The sequence below is a fragment of the Dermacentor variabilis genome, chromosome 3, assembly GCF_050947875.1.
Source record: "Dermacentor variabilis isolate Ectoservices chromosome 3, ASM5094787v1, whole genome shotgun sequence".
Classification (NCBI taxonomy): domain Eukaryota; kingdom Metazoa; phylum Arthropoda; class Arachnida; order Ixodida; family Ixodidae; genus Dermacentor; species Dermacentor variabilis.
Genome location: NC_134570.1, coordinates 235,380,055 through 235,405,769, shown reverse-complemented (window position 1 = coordinate 235,405,769; position 25,715 = coordinate 235,380,055). Strand labels below are relative to the sequence as shown.

Here is a 25,715-nt window from a genome sequence, read left to right as displayed (position 1 = left end):
TAAATACTTTGTAGGCAACGGACAGTAAGTTGATCAGTCTATAATTTTTCAAGTCTTCGGCGTCCCCTTTCTTATGAATTAGTATTATGTCGGCGTTATTCCAAGATTCTGGTACGCTCGAGGTCATGAGACATTGCGTATACAGGGTAGCCAGTTTTTCTAGAACAATCTTCCCACCATCCTTAAACAAATCTGCTGTTACCTGATCCTCCTCAGGTGCCATCCCGCTTTGCATCGCTCCCAAGGTTTTCTTTCCGTCTTCCGTCGTTACTTGTGGGATTTCAAACTCCTGTAGATATTCTCTCGCATTATCGTCGTGGGTGTCACTGGTACTGTATAAATCTATATATTACTCTTCAGCCACTTGAACTATGTCATCCATATCAATAATGATATTGCCGGCTTTTTCTCTTAAGGCATACATCTGGTTCTTGCCTATTCCTAGTTTCTTTTTCGTTAGTTCCGATACCTCCTGCTATAGGCGCCGTAATATGCGCAATTTTATCTTATAAGCTTTCGTCTGCAATTATCGAAGCATTTTTATTATATAGAAAGAGCGCAAAGCTATCATTTCTGATTAGATAGCATACTCTTTATTAGTAAGTTTATTGTTATTTGTCATTATAAACGCAAATAGTGTTCAGCATCATCGATCTTTCACGTGACCTCGGGCCTGGATTTAAAATTTTTACCGGTATTTTCGACTGCACGGCGGCACTGATTCATTCGTTCGTACACTTAGGCTGGTTGCTTCTTTGTTGCTAAAACTATTTAATTGCACTTCGATGTCTTGCGTTATTTAACTTGGGGTGAAGGTCGTGGTTGCAAACGGACATGTAAGCCCGAACGCTACGTTTCGATCATGAGCCATTCGGAACCCGTCTGCATCGAAACGGGAGCTGCATTCTGCTAAGCTGACAACGGCAATAACGGTGAGTCGTTTAACACCGCTGCTTGAATCGTTATATAATATTAGCCTCATTAACTTATAGGCGGAGATAAGTTAATGAACTAGACCCTGCATTACACATGGGCAGTCAGGACTCTCCGTTGCTGTTTCCTAAGTAAACCTTTAGTTGCGAGGCCGTCGGTATACACGCAATCAGGAAAGAGAGAGTCAGAGAGCGATATCGAAACGCGCGTCACATTTTTCATGTTGTTCTAGCCGTGGCCGTAGGTGACTGAGTAGCCTACATATAAAACATATAATACATATACATATAAAACTTATTTTCGAGTGATTGGAGGATTGGTGCAAGAAAAGTAGGAAAACGACAAAAAACGGAGACGTACAAAAGCAAAGTTCGCAATAGGGTATCAGAAAATTTGGTTGCGGCAGTTCATAGTGTTCTTTTTTTTCTTATTTAACCTAGGCAGGACATTAAGCAGTAGAATAGCAAGAGCTTGAGGGCGCAACCCACTGCCCCATTCCAAACGGGACACTTTAACATCCATCCATCCACATAAGCATGTGTGCGTGTGTGCGTGCCCGCGCGCGTGCGTGTGTGTGTGCGTGCGTGTGCGTGTGTGCGTGTGCGTGTGCGTGTGCGTGTGCGTGTGCGTGTGCGTGTGCGTGTGCGTGTGCGCGTGCGCGTGCGCGTGCGTGCGTGCGTGCGTGCGTGCGTGCGTGCGTGTGTCGACGCGCGCGCCCGCGACGGACATTTTCGCGCTTCGACAGTAGTTAGAGCGACGCTCCCCTCGCGTTAACACGATCAGCCGGCCGTCAAGGGCGGGTGATAAGCGGGGCAGTCGAGCTGAAGGCATCGCTACGAAATCGTGTCATACTTGCACCCATGGCTCCTTGTATGCGCCAAAGAAAGCTTAGCGAGAGCATATTTTTATATTTTTTATTTTATATTTATATTTTATATTTCTTTAAATATCAGTAACGTACACTATGCTTATGGCGCATATGTCTTTTTGCAGCTGCGAACTAACACAGTTCGTAGGCCTAGTCGCATCCATCGCTTCGCTTGCCAGGAGTTGGCCATGTTGGCTATGGAGAGGAAGGAACCGTTGCTCCCATGCGCGAGGGAGGAAACTTGCTCTATTTACAGACGAACATAGGGGACAGCTCCGTTTCTCCCTTAATGGAGCAAGGGTCACTCCTTTTTTTCTTAGAGTGTAGTTGCTTTTCATAGCGCTAAACACTCTCGCTAGCGGCACGTACAGCGGAAACAGTGGCGCAATGAAATTTTGTGGTGAAATCGGTTTAAAAAATCATTGTAGCTTCCCTACGAGACATTATACGTCGGACACGCGCCAGCTCTTCCCTCGGTAATATAGTAAAAAGAAAAGAAAGTGCTGAGGTACATTACTGGAACGAATGTTTACTCTTTCTGTTACCATTTCCAGGGCGGGGGTTCCTACACCCCCGGGTCGCGGTCCGCGAATACAAGGCGAGCATGGAGCAGCAGGCTGTGATAAGCGAGACTACGGGCCAGATGGGCGCCGTCGGGCATGACAAAGCGGAGCACGTCGGTGGCGACAAGTCCTTCACGATGCGCGACGGGGCCGTGTGCGGAGACATTGCCGAGATCAACAAGCCTTGCGTTGAGCAGCCCGGTGAGTCGCTCGCTGCGGTACGTGGCGCACGGTGGCGCGCGTGGCTTTCTAGCGCTGCACGAGCCCTGCCACCTCGTGGTTGTCGAAACCTATGCAAATTGAGGACGACGCAACGAGCTGTGGAAAGAAGAATGATGGGTGTAACGTTAAGGGATAAGAAAAGAGCAGATTGGGTGAGGGAAGAAACGCGAGTTAATGACATCTTAGTTGAAATAAAGAAAAAGAAATGGGCATGGGCTGGACATGTAATGAGGAGGGTAGATAACCGACGGTCATTAAGGGTTACTGACTGGATTCCAAGGGAAGGGAAGCGTAGCAGGGCGGCGGCAGAAAGTTAGGTGGGCGGATGAGATTAAGAAGTTTGCAGGGACAACATGGCCACAATTAGTACAAGACCGGTGTAGTTGGAGAAGTATGGGAGGAGTATGGGAGAAGTATGGTATGCAGTGGGCGTAACCAGGCGGCGGCGGCGGCTGTCAAGCGCAAAAGTTTCAAAGCAGCGCTGGCCACGACGTGCTATTGCACTTTGATTGTGCAACTAAATTATGCGCACATCGTTTCATAGCGATGCCACGGAAATGACAATGTTTTGAGCTTAGCGCCCCCGTGCCTCTCTAGAGCTTGATGCGTACCGTCAACAGTGCTCGTGGTCATGTGCGCCCCTAGGAGCGCTCCTACGTTTTACCGCACCGATGCCCTGTCGGGTCAGGCACTTGACACAAGTGCATCAAGATGAGTGGTGAATTCGCTGACACGAATCCTCTGCATCTCCTATCGGCGGCCGTGGTCCAACTAAATACAACCTTTTCCGCCGCCCGCTAGGCTCTGTAGGATGGTGCTGCTATTGAGATGCGCAGTTCCAGCGCCTGCCACCTATAGGAACGCGGCCTTGTTCTCGAATACCCAGCCTGTATACTCTGTTTCAGACATCAGGTGCAACGCTGTGGAGACTAGACAGAGTTATTGCAGTGGTTGCGTTCGAACAATTTATTTCGATGTTTTAAATGTGAAGCATTTCTAGGCAAACATTTGCCTCTTTGGCACTATCTATCTAGCTGCCTACGTCTTGGTTCTGTAAAAATCGTTCCGTTAACTTATGTATCACAGTTGGCATAGTATATCACAAGAATGTATGGCGAACATAAACGATCGGTCATGACATAAATACCATCACATGTGTGTCACGTAGGTGAATTAACAGCCGGCTACGTCTTGGTGCTCTTATCGTTATTTCGTTAACTTCGTATGTACCAAAATGTGCTAGCACGACAAGAGTGTATGACGAACATAAATGATAGGTCATGACGTTAATGTCATGACAAGCGTATTATGTAGGTCATGAAACAGCCGCCTACGTCTTCGTGCTGTCATGGTCTTTTCGTTAACATGGTGGCTCCCCGCACACTGCTTCGCATAACACCGATTCCCACAGGGCGTGGGATCTGCCGGCTCTTTTTACTGCGTTAGTTGTGAAACAGTTCTTTATGTAGGTTCAGTAGAGATAGAAAAAAAAGTCAGCAGAGTCACTGACACTTAAAGAAGGCATGACACCTAATTTTCAATCATAGCCTTTATTGTGTGAGCTTATCCTTGTGCATTCAAGAACACCTAGGCAAAAACTTTTAGCGGATAAGCACCCGTACATAGTTTACAATTTTTTGCATTACACTCAAACGGCATAACAGCCGAGCAACACTGGCACGCTCGCGATCCGTGACGCCACAAGCTGCATGCTTGCCAGGCTAGCATATACGAGTATATTCCGCAGGAGAATCCGTGTTTTAGCAGTGGGCCCGGGCGGGAAACTTCTGCTTTGTTCAGCTTGCTATTGGAATTGTTCAAATCGCAGCAGCTGAAACATTGCCACAGCAGTGCCTATGTAGCGCTGTGGAGTGCCGGAGGAAACGTTCTTCAGGTTCTTCGGTTTCCCAAAGGAGCCCGTAAGCCTAAGGCCTGGGAGATGGATGTGGGCAGGAAGAATTGGCGCGGTCTCCCTGCCAAAAAAAAAATAAAGAACAGCGATCTGCTCCAACATAAAGCTGCATTCCGCGGCTGTTGAGTGCCACCATGCGGCTGCTGTTGCTCCCCCCCCCCCCTTGCGCTCTAATTACACCGCTGTGCAAGAGATGGCGCGCGGCCCCATGCAAACTTCGTTGCTCATTTCTGTCTTCAGCGTCCATCGTGCTGCAGTGAATTCCGCAATGGATACCCGGTTCGAAACCACTGAAGGCAACAATTAAGCTGTCGCGTTCAAGGCGCAGCTTAAGTGTGCCCCTATCTTTCTTTACCGATATCGGGTGCAATGAAGCAAGTTCCAGTAAAAATTCAGGCTAAGCGTACATCGAGCCTTGTGCCGCGGACGCATGTCCGCGGGCGTTTGTTTGCACATGCCACACACAGCTACAGAGGGTGAAAAAGAAGGAGAAACTTTGTGGGGACCTGCAGTAGCTTAACAAAATCGCAGTTTTATTGAGCACGGATCCGAGAGACGTGCGTGTATTGAATGCATGCCAGCAAACAATATACGCGCATAACAATTTGCATTGCGCGAAGTAACGCCAGATTTCATCTCCCGTGAACGCCTGGCTAAGCAGGGCTGCAAGCATAAAGTATGAGAAATAAAGCTATACAGTTCGGAAAGGCATCAGCAGCATCTTGCGTAACACCGATGTCGCCATCTATGTTGCCCACGGTTACTACGCTGTCCTCGGTCAGGACCTCCAATATTTGCGCGCGCCAGCCACACGTGCAAACATCGGATGCCATGTTTCGTCACTTGAGCAGGTGACGATTGGGTCGAAGTCAAAATGCGCAGCATATAGGACGTCATCGCTGCTTCAGCTGCTCAGACTCGTCGCTTGCTTCTTCACGCGAACTTGGCGGTGCCGAAGACGTGGCACGCGATACTTGGAGCAACAAACGGCAGCTATCCTCCTTGCTCCGACCTCACGCGGTGCGCTGGCTGATTTTGTTGCATACGATGGCTCGGTTATACATACAGCAGGTGAAGTCACACGTGGCATGGCAATATGGTGGCCGCCGCCGGAGGGCGGGGCTTAGAGCCGGTGAGTTCTTCTAGCTCATACTTTGGACATAAATACTGCCCAGAACATTTGCACGCGTATAGCCATAATAGACACACTGCTACAATTTTGCGCAGAAAACCGTAAATGGGTGGGTGAACGTGCCATACCCCCTTTAGTACTGCTTACGCGTGGGTCGAATCCCGCACACGGCGGCCGCATTTTGATGGGGGTGAAATCCTAAAACACCCGTGTACTCAGATTAAGGCTCCAGGTGGGGGGTCCAGGTGGTCGAAATTACCGGAGTCCCCCACAATGGCGTGCTTCATAATGAGATCGTGATTTTCTTGCGTGAAGCTCCATAATTTTTAATACGTATGCATTAATCACCCTCGGTGAAATGTTTTACTCCACGTATTCCTCGTGCGCGCAAGTTCTCGCCCGCGTTCTCAAGGCCCAACCACTGGCACACGTAGACAAGCTTCGGCACGCGCCGACAAGGGAACGCGTCGCTCCGCGTTGGTCGGAGGGCACGCAACCGCTGGACACAAGCTCTGACGCGCGCCGAAGCTCGCTCCTCGGCTGCGGCGCACTGTTGCCGGACTATTTTAACGCGATAGCGTTAAGGAGCTGGTGTCGCAGAAAAGCCGTTGTCGTCGGTGTCGGCGGCGTTGGCCGTGGGCGATAAATCCCAGAAGGCACTTCATAAATAAAGAAAAACAACTTGCGAGATGGGCTGGGTAGGAATCGAACCAGGGTGTCCGGAGTGTGAGACGGAGACGCTACCACTCAGCCACGAGTTTTTTTTCGTTACTTCTCTCAACCACGAGTTCAATGGTTCAAAGTAGGGCAAAAGCGCCTCTAGTGAATGCGGCGTTGCCTTAGAAACGTGCCGTAGAAAGTTATACTGCGGTGTATATCGGTAATTAGGAGCATGTAAATTACAGAAGTCGCAGTTACACGAGTAGCGAAGTACGTTTCCGCTACATTTCTTCTGCGCTCTGCGCACACGCAGAGCCATCTTGCGGCAAACACAGAAGAACCCCTCCTCGCTATGTACGGTGCTGCCCCGACCGGTGGCGCGCCACTCGCCCGCGCGACGCGGCTCCTCTTTCCGCTCACAGTACGATTCCTAGGTGCACCGTTTGATGCGGGACGCCTCTGACTAAAGCCCCTCAATCTCCCAAAGTAGCGCCATTCGTTTCCCTCCTCCTCCGCTCGGCGCGGCTTCGACGGTGGCGCCGCCGGTGGTGGGCCTGCTGTGCTACGGGAGGAAATCCGCAGAAAAGTTCGTTCGAGCCCTGCGGAGCAGCTTTTTCAATCGAGATCTTTCTTCGTCAGTCGGTAACTGGCCTTTAGAATTTTGTGTTGGAAGTGCGGAAGAAATAGAGAAAAGGCCCATTATTCAAGGCGCATTTAAGGCGTAAAGCGCGCGACGTTGAGAGTTCGTGTTGCTGAAACACGACGCAAGCACGCGGAGTACTCAAACACGCGCGTAATTACCAAAGTTCCAGGTGTTGACAGCGTGAAAGTATGTGTACGTGGTTTCGTTGGTTCATTTACGTACCTGCAGGATACTTTTGTTCGGCCGGCGCGTGAGAGATTGCTGACCGCACACAGCCGAAATGGCTGTGTGCGGTCAGCAATGCCTGGCAACAGGGCCGTTTTTTTCATTGCGGGGTGCTTTGGTAATCGTGACGATATATTGTTTTTTTACAAGTACTGCTCCAGGAGAGCACATGTAATGGCTAACGGAGGCCTCTGAAGAGCACCTGACATTACAATAATGCAGGCGTCGCAGGGAGTGTTCGCATACAAAATTGGCTGTTCACGATCTTATGCCCCCTTGGCATGCACAGGCTTCGTCGAGCCCCATCCAGCCCTGGTTCTAGCTTTGGTGTTCCCGTTGCCGCTTTGGTGCCCTGGAGGCGCCGTCAATAATACGAAATAATGACAAGGCGTTACAACTAGTAAATGAAATTTATTGAAATACAATCGCGTCGAGGCGCCAACTTCTAAAGCAGCGCTAGCGCGCCCGCGCGAGTATTATGAAACGCCAACGAGGAATTTACCGGCCTACGCACGACTCTACGATCGATGTGCACGTTAAACATCCCCAGGCGAGCTAGATAAAGTTATCCGGAGCCATCCACTACGACCTCCATCCTAGCTTTAGTCGCTTCGGAACGTTAAAAACGTTAATCACCACAGACCAAATCAATACATGCGGGCGTACTTTCGAAGCTAAAAGACTGCATCGTAAGTCATACTGAGCCTTGCAAAAGCGTCGATAATGTGCGAACTTCTGGTGGAGCTCAAAACACACTCTGAATAAAGTCGCTTTTATGTCACAGGCCAGCTGCAGATGCGTGCATTTCACCGCAAGACGAAACTACATGAAACAAAGAGAGCACATACGAAAAAAAAAAGTCAAACGACGCGCTAAAAACCACGCAGAGCATGAACACACACTTTTTCGAAGCGGAAGACGTGAACTAGGCTCGAAATAAGAGGTTGTGAGTAGCCGTGGCCCTTACTTCACTAAGCCGTGCGTTCTTTGCCACTTCCTCGAAGTCAGCCCGCCCGATCCTGCGAATCCACAGTTCTTCTTGCGTTGCGCCCGCCGGACGGCAAAGCAAGAAGCTTTTTGCCCTCGCTGTGTCTGTTGCGGCAACCGAAGGTGCAGCAGCATGGCATCGCACTTAAGTTCTCGGCCCTACAATTCTATGGACGATCGCACGCCGAGTTTCATCCTAGACGCCAGCGCTCGTTTCTCCCCTGGAGGAACGATTTCATCTCCAACGGGTGTAGGCTTCCGCCGCCGCTCCTCTTAGCGGCAGCGCCCACGTTCAGTTCGCGCTGCGCGCGATACGTCTCTTGTTTGCGACAGCGCCTCTTCGGATGACCTGAAGTTATCATTATGTTGTTAACTGTCACGAAAGCAATGTAAACACGAAAGGGTTAATGCCACCAGTGAAATTCTGCCGATTCACAAGAAAATGGTACGAAAAGAGCTGACGACAGACATCGATTACTGCGTTGCGCCGACCGAAGTAAACAACTGGCTAACGAAGCGAGCTCGTTCATTGATCACTCCTGAGTGTATGACGGTTTCTATATGTAACCCACATGAATTTAATAATTACTCAGTACATAATCCTTTTATTCATATAAAAACTTCAAATTCAAGTTGTTCGACGAGCGCTTGTGCTGTCTTCTTTCTCGTGTTTCGTTTGCGCGTGCGCTGCCCAAGAATGGAAACCACTTCGGTTGTATGCGCTAGCAGTGGCCGAAGTTCACGCGTGCCGAGAAATTGAATATGTGCACGATGCATTGAACATGACCGGAGGTTATTCCCGCTTCACCACTGCACCGATCGATCGAGTCACTGGACGATACTCGCCCGCGTCTTGGTCGCGCCGGCATTGCTGAAGCAGGAATGATTACTAAGACTTTCAACTTCCGTCTCTTGAGCACTGTTAAAAAAATGGCCAAGCTCTCTACATTGCTGCCTCTATTCCATATTGTAGGGGACGTACTAGCTAAAGTTATGTCGTAGTTGTGCTATGCAGCGATATATTTTGTTTATTTCCGCACAGTGTCCATGGAAGTCCGTTGTCGTCATCAGAGACAACACGGATTTGTAGCAAACATATTGTGAGAAACTGAAAAAAAAAATGATTTTAGCTCGTATGTGCCGCATCGTATGTGCTGACAATTTTTCCGGTGGCACATACGATGTCGTTTCCAATTACCTGCTCAGCGTCACTTACATGGTCAAACAGACGCTGCGCTTTCGCCGCATTGCAGCCATAAAAATAATCGTCAAGCGTACCGATCTTCTTAAAGGCAAGTAGAAGCGTGTACAGTCTGTTTCACACTTAGGGGAAAACTTGGAACGTATTGCATCACGATGCGGCAAGCAATTGAGTCGTGCGGCGGCAGCAGCTCGAGGAGGCGCAGACGCTCGAGGGGCGGAGTCGTGATCTGCGTTGTCTGCAACGGCGGCGCGCGCTGGCCGCATTGTCGGGAAGCGTGCTACTGTCAAGGGCAGCGCATCCATTTCATCGGTACTGCGGGAACTGAGCTGATATTCTTTACTAAACGTTGTGCGTCGCCAAACTCTCAGCCTTCATTGGCGACAATGGAGTTCCACAAACTTCTTTTGACAGCATGCTTCGTTTGTCCTTTCGAAAGGCAGGGGTACTGAGCGCGTGCACGTATATTTCTTCACTGTGTGTGTTACCGTAATAAGCAGCGACAAGACGCACCAAGATGCGCGCGCAACGTGCTCAGTCTTTGTTTGACTCGAAAGGAAAACAAAGCACTCAACAATGATAACTATGGGGGTCGAACACGATGAAACAAGCGGATACGATTAAAGGAATGTTTTGGGTTAAGACAATGAGCTGGAAGTGATTTTTCTCGACAGTCATTCACTACACTAACAGACCCTGCCCGCCGGCGGGGAATTGTACACGTCAGACTCGGAACTTCAGTTAGTATCTCGTCATGTCCCCAGCGGCAGCGATGACAGCGCTCATCCTGGAAGGCAGTGAAGTTTAAAATGACTTGATCAGGGATGTGTTCATTCGCAGCACGTGTCAGTCGCTGACGATGGTGGATCGAAGCCTATCCTCGGGCGACTGATAGAGGGGATAGTGCGCCAGCGATACTTTCAACGAGCCCCAGACATTTTCAATGATGTTGGCGCCCGGGGATTGAGGCAGCCACTCCGAGAGAGTGACTGTGCACTCTTCCAGCAGTTCTTGCACAACACGAGCAGTGTGGATCGGCGACCTATCGCGTTAGAATATATAGTCGCCTTCCAGAAACGGGCCGTCAAGAATGTATGGAATTAGTACGTCGTCTATGACTGTCCTGCAGCGATGAACTTACCTTCGAGGCGTATCAGTGGGCGTTGCACAACGCTTAGTAAGGAATACCGGCTCATTTCACGCAGTAACAATGAGATCGACGCCATGCAACTGACAGTAGAAGGTTTCCCGACAATGCGGCCAGCGCGCGCCGCCGTAGCAGACGACGCCGTTCAAGATCCCGCCCCTCGAGCACCTGCGCGAGCTGCTGCCGCTGCCTGACTCAAGCGCTTGCCGTATCGCGATGCAATGCGCTCCGAGTTTTCCCCTAAATGTGAAAGAGACTGTACATCGCCCTTCGAATAAAAGTCCACGCGCACACACGTAGGCACACACCGCGCGCGGCACGAAACGTGCCCAAACACGCGCAGTGCAGGAGGCAATCAAGGCGGTGCGAACGAGAGGTGGGAGAGGAGTACCACCCGCTAATAAAATTTTGGTTCGTATGCGGCGCTCTCAACGCTGGCGCAGCAGCGCCGCTCTTGGTGCCTCCATCACGCTAACGCACTCCGTCAGTCCGCCTGCCGTACTTTCGTCGCGCATGCCCAACAATGGAGGTCGGCGCGCGCTAGAAGGGAAAAAAAATATACAAAAGCGCGACGCTTCTTCCACGTGACACAGATTGGCCAATGGGGCAGCGGAGGAGGCTGGGGCGACAGCAGGCGTGGAGGAGGACGCGCCAGGGTTAGCGGGGTGGCGGAAAGATCTAAGAATGGCGCTACTTTTGAAAAATTGAGGGGCTTTACCTCTGACGTGATCGCTGCGCCATAGCGCGTCTGGTGGGAAAGCGTCTCCTGCGATATGTGCCGTGCTGCTGGCGAGGAGCCATGCCTCTGCGTGGTGCTCCCAAGTGAGATAGAGGACGATACCATCGTGTCCGCCTTCATGGCGCGGCCCGGCTGTCCGGGCCGATTACGACGTTTGGCTCGCGTCATGAAGTTTCTAAATAAATACCCTAGGGGGGAATGTGGCGCTAGTGTCTACGGGGGCTCTCATGAGCGTTGCCTCAACCTACATGGGAATGATGGGAAGTACAGGCTTCGGATTGACTTCGATCTTTAAACTAGTAGCGTTTGCTTGCGGCGTAGTAAACGAAGCTATGCTCACATATTATCGCGTAAAATCTAATTTTATTTCAGCATTATGTTATATAATGTACTACACGTTACATAAACTTTGTATGACTTTGAGATGGTCGCACGGTTTACTATGGTTTATCACCAGGACAAACCAGGGTATGCATTCTTGTGCGATTGAGTTCCCAATTTAACGCCAGAGAATAATTATTTATTTTTGGAACAGCAACAACAACCGTGCATGTACTTATATAAAGATACTTATCAAGTATTTATGGAAATAAACATGTTGTATTGCGAGAAAGTGTAGCGCCCGTGAAAGGAATGCTAGAAGTGTCGTCCGCTACGACGCCTGCTCTCTGCAAACTCGAGACATTTCTCGCAGACAACAGGCACTTGCTAACCCTCTCGCTCTTTCGAAAGGCTGCGTCGGCTGTCACGATTGCTGAACGTCTTCAAAGTACTTTTAAGCACATCTGCTACAGTGCTAGCTAGGACGCTTGTGGCCTCCTACGAGTATGCTTCGTCATATATTATATTGACGTGCTGCTTCCGAAGCGTTATGGCGTGGCTTCGCGCTTATCTATTTTGCGACACTAGAATACAGCCAGCAAGCAGCAACTTTTCCTACCACAAGTAAGTTTGTGTTCTGGAAGTCCTCAAACACGCGTTTCAATGAGCGCATAAATGAGCAATGCATAATAACGCCCTCAATAAAATTTGCTTGTCAAGCCACTAGAAGTGTCCCTGTCTTGTATCGGTAATGCCTTCTTTTTGCTACTCTGAAATCTCATAAAGCACATAAAGTTACAGCGGCAACCTAACACACTTAACAAACCAAGGTCCAAACGGTCAAAACATGTTCTTTCAGCGCTTACAATGCCGTCGCTTTCTCGTCAGGGCTTCGACACCACACCGCGACACAAACATCGTCCCAGCCACTGGCCCAGCGCGCTATCGCCACTTCGAGCAACATAACAAAGGCAGAGAGTTTGTGTTGCATTGTTCTACTGCATGCTATAGCAATTCCGCTTGAAGCGAAAGCAAAACTGCCAAAAAATACTTGTAGGCTAGTTTGCCAGTCAACAGAATGCCAATCCGAAGCCTGCACTTCCCATCATTCCCGTGATGGTTGAACGATCGCAGCGCCAGATTTCCCTCTAGGTGTACTAATATGAAACTCTATGGCTCGCCTAGATCATTTCTCCCTCCGAGACACCGAATTCTTTGGTTCGTTCCGCTTGCGCAGGCGCACGTTTCGTCATTGTGTGTGCCGAGCGAACGACTGGGCGGTGCGATAACGCTACTTTTGAAGGCGAAGCTTAAGCGTCCTCCAACTTTTTGTCTTCGTCCCGTGAAGTCCGGTATAAAACAGCCTGCTGTAAGCTAAGCTTGAAACCATAAGTTAGTGATCTGTATGCTCTTTTAGATGTAAAAGACACGTGTGATTAAGGAATGTATGCCTGCCGCAGCAGTTTCTTTTTACCTTTGAAGCAACAATAGTGCGCGAAATATCGACATCAGCGCTCGCGCGTCGTCTGTCTACAAGATCGCTTTGCAAACACTTGCACAACGATGCCATATCCTATCAAAAGCTGCTTTACCATTTCATTTTTTTTGTAGCTCATTGCACAGCCAACTATGTAAGAATTAGGCTTGCAAAGTATCATTGAAAAATTTGTCAGAAATATTGTCACGCAGTAGTGACAGTGAAAAATGATGCAGACTCAATCGCAACGATAGCGGCGAGCAATGTCGGCGATCGTCGAAAATGTCATCTGCGGGTCAAGCGCGTCGGTTTTAATACACTAGTCGTCGAAAGTACAAGCGTATTCGTTGATGCCTGCGTGCCTTCCAGAAATTACTACACAATTCGTGTCGCGTATGTAGTCATGTTATGCAATGTTCGTCGACAACAAACAACCGACAGAACCATCGATAACATTCACGAAACTTCAGATACATGTAAACGCATCCTGCGCCGAGCGATAACGTTTGACATATTTTAGCCGGTGAAATATGGTCACCGGATACAAATAAAGTATCTGCGTCAATATAATTATGGTTGCTGGTGCGTGAAATAACCGTGAAAAAGTGGTTTCGGAGAAAACCAGCAAGAATAATTGAGACAGCTGTAGCACTTACACACAAAAAAAAAACACATGTATAGAATAGCTAAAATTTTCTTAATTCGTAGGTTGTCGCCTCCCAATTCTTGATTCTGTCAAATCTCGCCTGTGGAGCACCCTATGTTGTTTTGATGCATCAACACCGCATTGGCAGACCTTGACGTTGAGCGTATTGCTAGAAAAAAATATTCACAATGTAAAGGCCATGTTTTATTGTAACTAGTTTCAACATGTCAAGTTTCTCTTTCTGGACATAATGAAATGACATACCGTCACATAATACAAGCTTGAGAATCGGAGGGTTTTACTAGGTGTCTTTCGCTGCTCTTTGCCAAGTCGTACTATTGAAGCGCTTATTCGAATGTTTGGGGGCAGCTCATTTGAGTCATATAAGAAATATATATATATATATAAATAAACAGGTAATCTTCACAATTTATACACTTGGTCTCCACAAAAGGAAGTACCAATTTATTGCTTTCAGCCAGCTATGATGTTTTCACTGAGAAAGAGAGTCAGTTTGCTCTGAGAGGCACGCAATAATTACTGTGGCATATTATTTTATTGCACAACACTGGATACAGTAGTCGACCATTAAAACTCAGAAGAAATTAATAGCACAATGCACATGATCAGGCACATATCAGTTTATTGCGCTTTCTTTAGTCATGCCTTTTCTTTAATTGCACAAAAGCTACTGCACTGATATAATATACTAGTACGATTTTATGCTACAATAATAATCAATCATTCAAATGTTTAATATAGTGCCCAGGAACAACTAGAGAGCCTTCGTACTGGTGCTCTTAAAGAGCAATATGTGAGACAAAATGTACAGAAAACGTGCATGTGGTAGACAAAAAATCCGAGATAGAGAAAAAAATAGGGAAGAAAACGAGAAAGAGTAAAAGGGAGGTGATCGTACATTATTATCTACAGATACACAAAACAGAGGAAATGAACTCTGAAGTATATCAATACAGGTGCAGTTCTTATTATGCGTTTCGGAGTCGAGTCATATTTAGCACAGTCTTGCAACAAGGCCAGGCAAAGAATGTGGAATGCTGCCTGGTTACTGTTGCGGCACGAACAAATGTGTATGATCAAGAAGCTTTGAGGAATGCATAATGTCATGAACAACCTTATACCAGAACAAAAGGCCTGATTAATTAACTCTTAAATCTAGAGGTGCGAGTTGAGGTATATTGGAGAAGGCTGAACCGTGGTCGCCAGAATGGCAAAACTCGTGCTTGAAGCTAGATGTCAATTTACGCTGGACGCGTTCAATGAGGCCAGAAGAAGACTTGCACGTTGCGCCCCACCTAAAAAGGCACGCTCTAGTAGTAGAATGCACACAGCAGAATACAATTTCAGAAACACAACAGATGAGTGGAAATCGTGCAATATACGGCATGCAATTCCAAGAGCGTCAAGGGCATGTTGTGCAATTATCTGTGAGAAGAGAACCTTAGCATTTTGTCGAACTACACACCGGGACCTTTCATTTAATCAACCCCGGGCAGTGGAGCATCGCTTAGGGTGCATGAAAATTGCACATGGTTTCTTTTCCGCATACAACGTAATGTCATGGTATTGGGTGTATCTAAGAATACCTTATTGTTTCTGCCCCAGTTTTAAAGTGAGAAAAAGTCTTTTTAGAGGTCGATGCAGTTGTGAACACTTTTCACGGTCTCAAATAATTTTAAGCACAGATCCATGCTATTCATTTATTAAAAGGCTCTTAGCACTAACAGAAAGCAAGAAATGCAATACCGATTCAAACACTTTTGACGCATTGCAGCAAATGGCAGTGGCTGGCAGTTAGTAACTGCACATCTAGCCCCCAATATGTGCGCGGGCAATGTCCATGCTACCCTCCGAGTGCCAGGACACGTGCGAGACTTTAGGGAACCATTGAAGGGGCTTGTAAGAACGGGTAACAAGTATGCTTCCATACGTCTTAACCCTTTCAGACGCCACTTTACATCGTTGATTGAAAACATCTTTTCACCAAATCTTTGCATCTTCAGAATCATAGAAAGCTTACAGCTGCAGAAAAGATGAGGAATTTTATATTGTTTGGCGAGTTTTGTTAAGTTTGGAAAATTTCGACTCCATGCGAAAGCTCACTGCAAGAATATCAAATATGAGAACACATAGTATTTCATGCTTTGAAAATCTTGAAAAGCACTTATCCAGCCACTTGAACATTATGCCTGGTGCATCACGTAGTGAAAAACAATGAGAGAAGTGAACCAGCTACCTGCAACATCGGTATCACTGTGGAAACCGCGCCGCTGATCGAGCTTGAAAACTGTTCACCCTTGCTCGACCACGCCGCTAACGCGCCAACGTTTCCCTTTGGAGCAGGCGCGGCAAAGACGCTGTTGCAAAACGCCGCCGAAATGATTCAGTCACTCTCTGGGGCAGTTAAGGCGCTTTCGGCTATTCCGAAATGCGCACACCCCGCTGTATACGTTTGGCACTCCCGATTTGCAGCGGATACGGTGACCTGCTCAGTGCAAGAGATTATTGTGACTCCCTAGTACGCTACCAGAAGGCTCATTGTTTGATGAGCAGGAGGTGCTCGAACACGTCGTTCCCGTAGCACTTACCGACACGGCGGCTAGGTGGTACCGGCTTACCGGACACCGTGCAGCAACGCTCGAGGAGTTCCGCGCGGCATTCCTGCACGAATTCTTTCCCGCTGACTACGAGTAGGATGCGGCGAGAGCTTGGGCTACGTGCACAAGCTCCTGACGAGGCGCTTCAGGAGTACGTACGCGCGATGCAAGACCTTTTTCTTAGACGCTCTTAGACGCCGAGCCCAACGCTTCGAACGAGGAACGCGTCGAGTGGGTGATCAGGCAAGCAAATCCGAACTTTCCGGCGTACCTAAGCGGCGGCCACGTCCGACATTTAGAAGAATTGGCCGCCGAGGCAAAGCGCATTCAAGGCGACATTCAAGGCGACGCGAGCCCATCGCCCATGGCCGCCCGCCAGCGAGGCCCTTGAGACACGCTGCGCGTGAGGAGGACCTGTGCCCCTCGCCAAACGGCAACAACCCGGCCAAGCGGCCTTTGCGGCTACAAGCGGGTGTGCTTGGGAGCTGAGCGCGCGCGCTTTAGATCCCTACACGTATGGGATGCGGGCAGCCTGTGCTGCACCACCGCCCGAAACGCAGGCGCAGGGACGCGCTTCGACCCAACGCATCGCAGAGGCAGACGCTCGTGATAACGGGCCCTTTGGTCAAGCAGCAAGTCGACCGCGACAGGGAACTGAGGCCGCTCCGCCTTGGGAAAGGTACCGCGGCGGAGTGCGCTGTTTTCGCTGCCAACAACGCAGGCACATAGCAAGGGACGGCACCGCGCCTAGGCCTCCTGCGAGGTCGGGAAACGGGAGCGCGGGTCGCTCGTGGAGGCACGAGTGACCGAATCTTTGCTTGTCCCCTCGGCGTATCGAGCAGGTTGTGTTGCTGGTGCGCACGCGCCCTTTGTTCCGGTGACCATTGTGGGCCGCGAATTTTCGGCGCTGCTGGACACGGGTGCAAGCGTTTTGTTGTTCGGCGAACAGGTGTTGTCCCACTTGCAGAAGCACTCAGTGCGCTTGCGGGATTGCCGAACGACATTCATTCTTGCGAAAGGCGTGGCCCATTCGGCGGGCGCCGCATGGCTGGCTGTGAGGGGGGGGGGAGGGAAGAGTGAATGAGACGGACGCTTTTCGTTCATCTCCCTGTGCTCAGTGTTCCTGTGATTCTCGGAAGGGACTTCATCCTTAAAACAGGAATCGTTGTGGGCACTGCGAATGGCGGCTATCGCGACGGGCCGTTCACGTGGCTAAAGCCGTTTATCAGCCCGCCGGCGTCCGATATTGCCTGTGCAGATGGGACGTCGGAAATGTGCCGCGCGCAGAGTTCGGGGGCAAGCCCTCGAGCTGTGCGCTCGCCTGCTCAGACTCCCCTTTGGGATCGAGCGGCACGGCACGAAGGGGCACCAACCACATCCTCTGGCCGCTGTGCGGTTCATTTGGATGATACACAGAAGGCTCGCTTGTCGGCACTGTTATGCCAGCACGAAGAGATCTTCACCGATCAACCTGGCTGTACCTATTTGGCGAGCCACGTGATCGAAACCAGAGACGCGCTTCCTTTGAAGTGTAACTCCCGGCCCGTCAGCCTGACCAAGAGGCAGGTGGTCGATGGCTTGCTGGACGAGATGCTATCGGCCGACATTATGTGCTGCTCATCCAGCGCCTGGGCGTCTCCAATTGTGTCGGTGCCTAAGAAAGATGGCAGTCATCGCCTGTGTGTAGACTATCACCGTCTGAACGCCATGACTCGTAAGGATGCCTATCCGCTCCCCACGATTAGCTCCATCGTAGGGACCCTGGGCAGTGCGAGGTACTTTACTACACTGGTTGCATCCAAATGTTACCTACAGGTCCGGATGGATGAGCGTGACCGGTGCGAGACCGTGTTCACGTCCCATAGAGGGTTATTTGAGCTTACTCTTATGCCCTTTGGTCTTTGCAACGGTCCTGCGACCTATCAGAGACTCATGGACCGCGTCCTCGGGGAAGCAAAGCGGTCATACTGCATGTGCTATCTTGACGACATCATGATTTATTCATGAATCTTCGAAGAACACTTTGCCCATGTTGCCGATGTGGTCGAGAGGGTGAGGGCCGCCGGGATGACTTTGAATCCTGCGAAAGCCCAACTAGCCCAAACCCGAGTTCATTTACTGGGGTTTACGCTGGGCGGGTGTTCCATTGAGCCGGACTGGGAGAAACTTCGGGCAATCCTCGATTTCCCGGCGCCCAAAGACGTACGTGGCCTTCGCTGCTTTTTGGGAATGGCCAACTTTTACTGGTCATTCATTCCGACCCATTCCCGAGTGCTGGCACCCTTGAGCAAGCTGTTGGGGAAGTCGGCCCTGGAGCTCGTTAAGCTCTAACCCGCGGTGGTCGGTATTCCTGTGAGACCTAAAGACCTCACAACACGCATCTATAAAGCGAGATATAAGAAGGAAGAAGAAGCGTGTGCTTCCTGCAGTAAAGCTAGGGAAACAATGGCGCATGTTTTATTAGAATGGGAAGGCATCTGCCCAACAGTCGATTTAGGCACCACTGGCCTCCTTGAAGCCCTTGGGTTCATCTTCGCAAGCAGTCATCTTCGCAGCCAAATGAAACTGAAAAACCTTCTTTGCTCCGATTTTATTAGGAACAGAAAACCTAGCAAGTGGGAAATTTTTAGATCGTTTCGATATCTCTTGAATGCCAGACTTAAGAGCTGCAAAAGAAAAGTACTATTCTACGTATTTCTCTGTCACGACCAACAATACCGAGCTGCTGTGGAAATGACTAAACACCATAATTAATCCCAAGGCTGACTATGCAATTTGAGGTCTGTGCATAAGTGGTCGAATGAAAGACGGAAAGCCAAATTCTTAAAACGTAAATCCATATCATATTCGGGGAAACAGTGCATTCTCTTCTAGTCTGATGTTTTTTTCCGACAACAGAGATAGAAGTTGTTGAAATATTTAACAGCCTCAAAAATTCAGGTACACTTGACGCAAGTGACGTGCAAATTCGCCCTATCAAATATACCATAGACATTGTTGCTCCTATCCTGACGCAAATATTTAATTTAGCGCTCGAAACGAGCTGTTTTCCGCAAAAGATGCAAACGTCGGGCGTAATTGCAATTCACAAGGGCGGCGATAAATATGATCTAGGAAATTTTAAGCCAATATCTATACTACAAGTGTTATCCAAAAGATTGGGAAAGATTACGCACGTGTAACTTTTTGTATTCTTAAAGAAACAGTGACTTCCAAGGCCCAATACTGTTTTTGGAAAGGCAAATCTACAGAACAAGCTCTTCTTGCCGAAAAAGATTTTATAATTGATGCCTTTGAGGGTAAACACCTTATTTTAGGTGTGTACATTTGACTTCTCGAAAGCTTTTGATAGCGTGCAAAATACTCGATCACTATATAAACTAGAACTGTATGGCGTGCGTGTGAAGTCGAACGACCTTCCGCGTTCATATCTGCCATACCGAAGTCAGTTTGTTTTACATTATGATTTCAATTCACAGTCTAAAAACACTTAACACTGGAGTCCCTCAAGGTAGCATACTTGGGCCGCTCTTATTCATTGTCTACATAAACGATATTTTTGACTGTGTTACAAATTGTCAATGGGTTGGCTAAATGATGTTCTTGCACAGGTATTAAGTTGGTCAAGAAGAAATTGCTCTAAAATCAACACAAAAGAGACACAGGCTACATTTTATCGCACTAAGCACAGTTCTTGAATTGGCAGAAACCTTATATCTGGATATTATGTAGTTATTATTGTTAACGAGGTTAAGGCGTTGGAAGTTTCATATTCAGAGACACTACAATGGAACAAGCAAGTGGAAAATGCCGGCAGCACATTAAATTGCGTCACTTGACTGGTTATTAAAAACCGTCAAATATTACCCGTAAAAGTTACGCGTTTCATTTACAATGTAGTATTTTTATCAACACTTAATTATTGCCACCTTGTATGGGGCTACACATCATTACATAACATTAAGAAACTCGGACTATGTCAAAAGCGCGCAGTTCGTGCAATTGCTAACGTTTCATATGCTACTCATACACCTCCTTATTTTAACGCATCTAAAATACTAAAAGTGGTATTTATCTGCGCATTTCGCCTTTCCTGTAAATATTGTTTCGCCATTCAAAACAATAACACTGACTTTATCGGTTCCTTTCGTTTAGCAAACCGACAATACATATATAGCATAACAATTCAGGATCCTTGGCTCGAGCGATTATGCCATCACAAATTACGGAAATTAGCTGCTATCATTCCAACTAGCTGCGCTCTTAAACAAATGTGCCAAACATTGGATAATTTGTGAGACGCCATCCTTGCGCGCGTTTTATTTGTTCGTATCAGGTTAAGATGTGATTGAGTTCATGTACTCATCAAGCCGTTTTGCCGCCTGCTGCTTGCTTAGTTTCAGCAAGACTGTGTATTGTTGCTGCAGTCGCAGAACGCTGTCAACTGTTCTTGTAGCGCATGTATTTGTCAATGAATATCTTATTCCGTTTTCTATACGTTACAATTTTTCTGTTTAGGTATTTTTGGCTTTTTCTATTCTCTGTTCTTGCAATGGCAAACTGCTTTCGTTGCCTCTTTCCGTTTTCGGATATCACATGCTCGAAACGACACTCATTTCTGAACCTCATATATTGCTAGTTGTTTTTTCCTTCTTTATTTAATATACGTGTGTTTCTTCTTATTTCACAGCTTTGTAATTCGTTTTGATCCTGTATTTTTGGTATTCCCACGTTGTATGATAAATTAAAACCCATGCCGCTGTTCGTTTGCGTAAGTTATAAGTTATTTGTATATCTTGTGTCAAAGTGTACCTTTTTCAATGACTAAGATTACAACGAAGGCGACAAATAAAACAACGGACGTCAATGAGTTTGTTTAGTTGTTTCCCATTCACATTTATTTAGAAGTGTTACCGTGGCTCAGTTACTGCTGGACTTTGAAGTGGGCCGGAGCCTTGTCACGCTGCATTTAGCGGCTTTCTTTCCGTCGCCCCCGTATTTCTCGCGGAGAAATGAATGTTCCTTTGATTAATAAATAATTTATTTATTGATAATGATGCGGCGCATCTTATAACTAGAAATCAAACCAGTTTTACGGCACGGTGCCGTGTCTGTAGTCCTAGCAGCGTGAAAACAAACTGCCGTTCCCAATAGTTACATACTTAATGATTTGACCTCAGCTCTAGATGAGACTTAGCGATGACGCATACTGGTGCTCGTTTCTTGCTAACAGGGCAGAGAACCAGCAACAATCGCGAATTCGGATCGAAGCCGGGGGTGGGCGCCACGGTCACTGCTATATGGGGCGCTGCCATGTTGCCACGGTCAGGGTGGCGATTACGGTTACTGACGGTAACTGCGACATGAATTCTCGGTATACGATGTGCATGCGCCAAGGTCCTAACATGTCATGTATCGCTGTACTGTATCATGTAGGGAGCAAATATAAAACTCTCTAGTATAGCCAATAATCAGCCTGTTACCCCAGAAACTATATGCCACTGCGCAAGGATGATGTCTGTGTATGCCTCGTACCTTCGGCAGTGCTGCAACCAGCTTGTGAGATGGAGTATAGAACTTTTCATCGGGCGAGGAGGAAAGGGCGCGCGGCCAGCCTTTCCTTCTCTCTGGCTTGGGCGATCCGGCGGGGCGCTGCTTGAAAGTATTGCTGTCGCGTGCTGCGGAACCATTTAGAAATGCTTTACATCGTACCTTGCGGACCTTACGCAATTTCCTTTCTATATAAGGTAGTCAGGGAAGCCTGCCGGTGCATTTGTAACTACAGTACGCGAAAACATCTCTTGAAGGCGCAAACTATTTGAACTATATTGCGTATATCGGTTCTAATTCAACGAAGAGCACCAGTATCTCTGTATGGCCAGCATGAAATGGTAAATCTGCTCACTATCTGATCGCTTAGCGTAGGGACTAAAACATAAGAGCGCGTGCTCGTCTACGGCCGACCTAAGGCTACCACGAAACACCTAAGCAGCAGGCGCTACCAAGTGTTTGTGATACACCGGAATTGCTCTGACCCATTTCAAGTCTAGTAGGCTTGAAATCACTATATGTCTACGCTAGTCCCCTGCATAAGGCCGATGGCGCTGCTCAACACAGCGATCATTGCGGTTGGTGAACCAGCATGATACATATACGTATAGGCTACGTACTTCTGTATTAATCCAGGGAAAACACGGGGAATGCGGGAGATGGAAATACATGATGATGAGCAAAACAAGTTCGGATGTGATTTATATGCTTGAATGTTCCTTCTGTAAAAACAATATATATCGGTGAAACAGGACAATCACTGAACGTCAGATTAAACGGACATCGCGCGGACACAGCTAAAAAGCTTCCCAAAGCCGTCGCCGAGCATTTCAACCAACCAGGTCATAACTTTGATGAGCTTAAACTCTGCATCTTAGAGTCAAATTTCCGTTCTGAACGAGAAAGATAAGTTTCAAAGGGAGCTTTAGAATCATTCGCTATGCTAAATTTCAAGCTATAGGCAACAATAGTTAGTTTGATTTATTGACGTATCCCCCCCCCCTTTTTTTTTTTTCGGCCGGCGTGTCAGACGCCGTTGACACGCCGGCTAACACGCGTGCGTTGACAGACCGGGGGGAGGGGAGGGGAGGACGGGGGGACTGGCCTTGGCCTTGTGCACAGCATTCCTTTGTTCCAAATTCGACACGCTAACACGCCTTCGTTCGTTGCCGCACCCTCTCTCCTTACACCCTCTCCCCTTTAGAAGAACCCCACATATATACAGACTGTTTCATCGGGCGAGGATAGGGCGCGCGGAGAGCCTTTCCTCCTCTCTGGCTTGGGCGATCCGGCGCGGCGCTGCTTGAAAGTATTGCTGTCACGTGCTGAGGAACGATTTCGAGATGTTTTAGATGTTACTTTGTGAAATTTACGCCATGTTCGTTTATATAAGGTCGTCAGGGAAGCCTTTCGGTGAACCGGTAACTACTGTAGGCAGAAATATGTCTTGGGGATGCAAAAATGTGACGCGCACAATCAGCCGCGGTGTACGCGCATTATCAGTCGCGGTGCGCGTATGTGTTGTTTACTATTTTGTTTATAGCGATTTTAATTCAATAAAGACGACCGGCGTCTCTGTATTACCAGCATTAAATGGCAAATCAGCCCACTGTCTGATGGACTGGCGTAGGGAGTGAAACATAAAAGAGTGCACGCTCGTGCACGGCCAACCTAAGGCAACCACGAAACATCTGAGCGGCAGGCGCTATCAAATATTTGTGATGCACTGGCATCGTTCTCACGCATTTCAAGTCTTGTATGCTTGAAATCACCTTGAAATCATGAGCCTCACGCTAGCCTTGCTGCATGAGGCCCATGGCGCTGCTCAACACAGCGATCATTGCGCTTGGTGAGCCAGCACGATACATATATAAGCTGTGTGCTTCGGCATTGCCTTTTTGGTCGGTATACAGCCATAATATATGAGAGGGTTCGCATAAGAAGAATGCGATGGCTATTTTTGAGCGCAAAATTTCCGTAATACATGTGACTGCGTCGTAGAGAACTGAACGAACACAACCGAAAAAAAATCGGTTATTATCCTCTTTATCTAAAAAGCAAGAGAAAACGCGCTAACGCCGCACAACGTTTATAAATATATAACCGCTGATGCCGTATGCTTGGACCATGCGCTATATAGAACAAAGATCTGTAATCCAGCACCTACTACTGCTTAGGACGCTCGCGCAGTTCGTGAACGGTCGCTTTGCTGGACAAGTTTAATTCAGACTGTAAGGTATGCTGTTATTACTAGCCAAAACTATTTTATTCGTGGGTGGAAACCTCATCCATCCATCCAACCAAGTAGTCACGCAATGTAACCTGCAGCGAACAGTTTCAACGCTTGTCAAAGTATAACAGCACAGCTCCTATCGTAGCAGAACGGTATCCATGTGCACGCTGTTACGATCGTCGCGTTTGTTTCATGGCTCCTAAACCGCAGCTTAGAAATAGAGGATAATACTGCAATAGGTCATATTAGTGAGAGGAACATTCGGAAATACACAATTGATCTCCGAGGCTGATTGTAGGCTCAAAGATGCGCGCGCACACATCGCGCTGCGTGTGCGCGCGCATACCAGCATACCATAATTTCTGCTACCTCAACGCCAGAAGAAATTCCGGCCATGACGCCTTAAACCACTCCAGCACGTCTCACAGAACCGTTATCCACGTGGAAGACGCACGTCATACTAAACAGACCGCACGACCGCGAAAACAAACGCCAGAACCTACCGCCGAGCGTATACCTGCCATGCAAAAGACCGCTTTCCCCCAAGCCACTATGGCCCTGCTCATAGGCGGCGCCGCTGCGTTCATAATATGGCAGCGCCTGCGAAAAAACGGTCTATACTGTGGCGAGGAAAGCATACTTCGTCTTGAGGAAGACAAGTATACTTGTCGAAACGTTGGATCCCGCTTTCACCTTGTTCTCGTTTTGCTCATCGTACTTCGGTATTGCCTTTTTACCCTGTGAAGGCCTAATATATGAGGCAGATCGCATGAAAAGAATGCGATGGCTATTTTTGAGGACAACATTTCCGTAATACGTGTGAGTGCGTCGTAGAGAACGGAACGAACACAACCGAAAGAAGATTCGGTTATCATCCTCTGTATCGAAAAAGAAAGAGAAAACGGGCTAGCGCTGCAATAAGACCTCGCATAGTCACGCCGCACAACGTTTATAGATCTACAAACGTTGATGCCGCATGATCGGACCATGCGCTATATAGAACATAGCTATCTGTAATCCAGCAGCTATCACTGCTTCACTGCTGTCACTGCACCTATCGCGCAGTTTGTAAACGGTCGCTTTGCTGGGCAAGCTTTATTCACGCTGTAGGGTGTGGTATCAGTACTAATCAAAACTATTTTATTAGTTGGTGCAAACGTCATCCACCGAACCAAGTAGTCACGCAATGTAGTCTGCAGCTAACAGTTTGAATGCTTGTCAAAGTATAACAGCACAGCTCCTATCGTAGCAGAGCGGTACCCACGTTGTTACGATCGCCGCCCATATTCCATTGCTCCTAAACTGCCGCTTAGCACTAGAGGATAATACTGCAATAAGGTCACATTAGTGAATGGAATATTCAGAAATACACAGTCGATCTTCTAGGCTGATTGTAGGCTCAAATACGCGCGCACATCGCGCTGCGTGCTCCGTCCGCGCCAACGCCAGCAGAAAGTCCGGCCATGACGCCTTAAACCACTTCAGTACGTCTCACAGAACCCTTTACCACGTAGAAGACACCACGCCATATTAAATACACCGCACGAGCGCGAAAACAAATGCCAGAAACTACCACCGACCGCATACCTGCCATGCAAAACGGAGCGCTCGCCCAAGCCAGCATGCCTACTGCCTATA

The 25,715-nt window shown here is 48.1% G+C and overlaps 1 protein-coding gene across 1 annotated transcript in view; it reads left to right on the top strand.

Annotated features, from left to right (window-relative positions):
* Window positions 1-25,715, top strand: part of LOC142575051 (uncharacterized) — a 189,469-nt gene that overhangs the window by 23,609 nt on the left and 140,145 nt on the right. Inside the window, exon 3 of the mRNA XM_075684017.1 lies at window positions 2,356-2,565. Coding sequence (XP_075540132.1) covers window positions 2,356-2,565 — 210 coding nt within the window. The remainder of the gene's footprint in view (window positions 1-2,355; window positions 2,566-25,715) is intronic.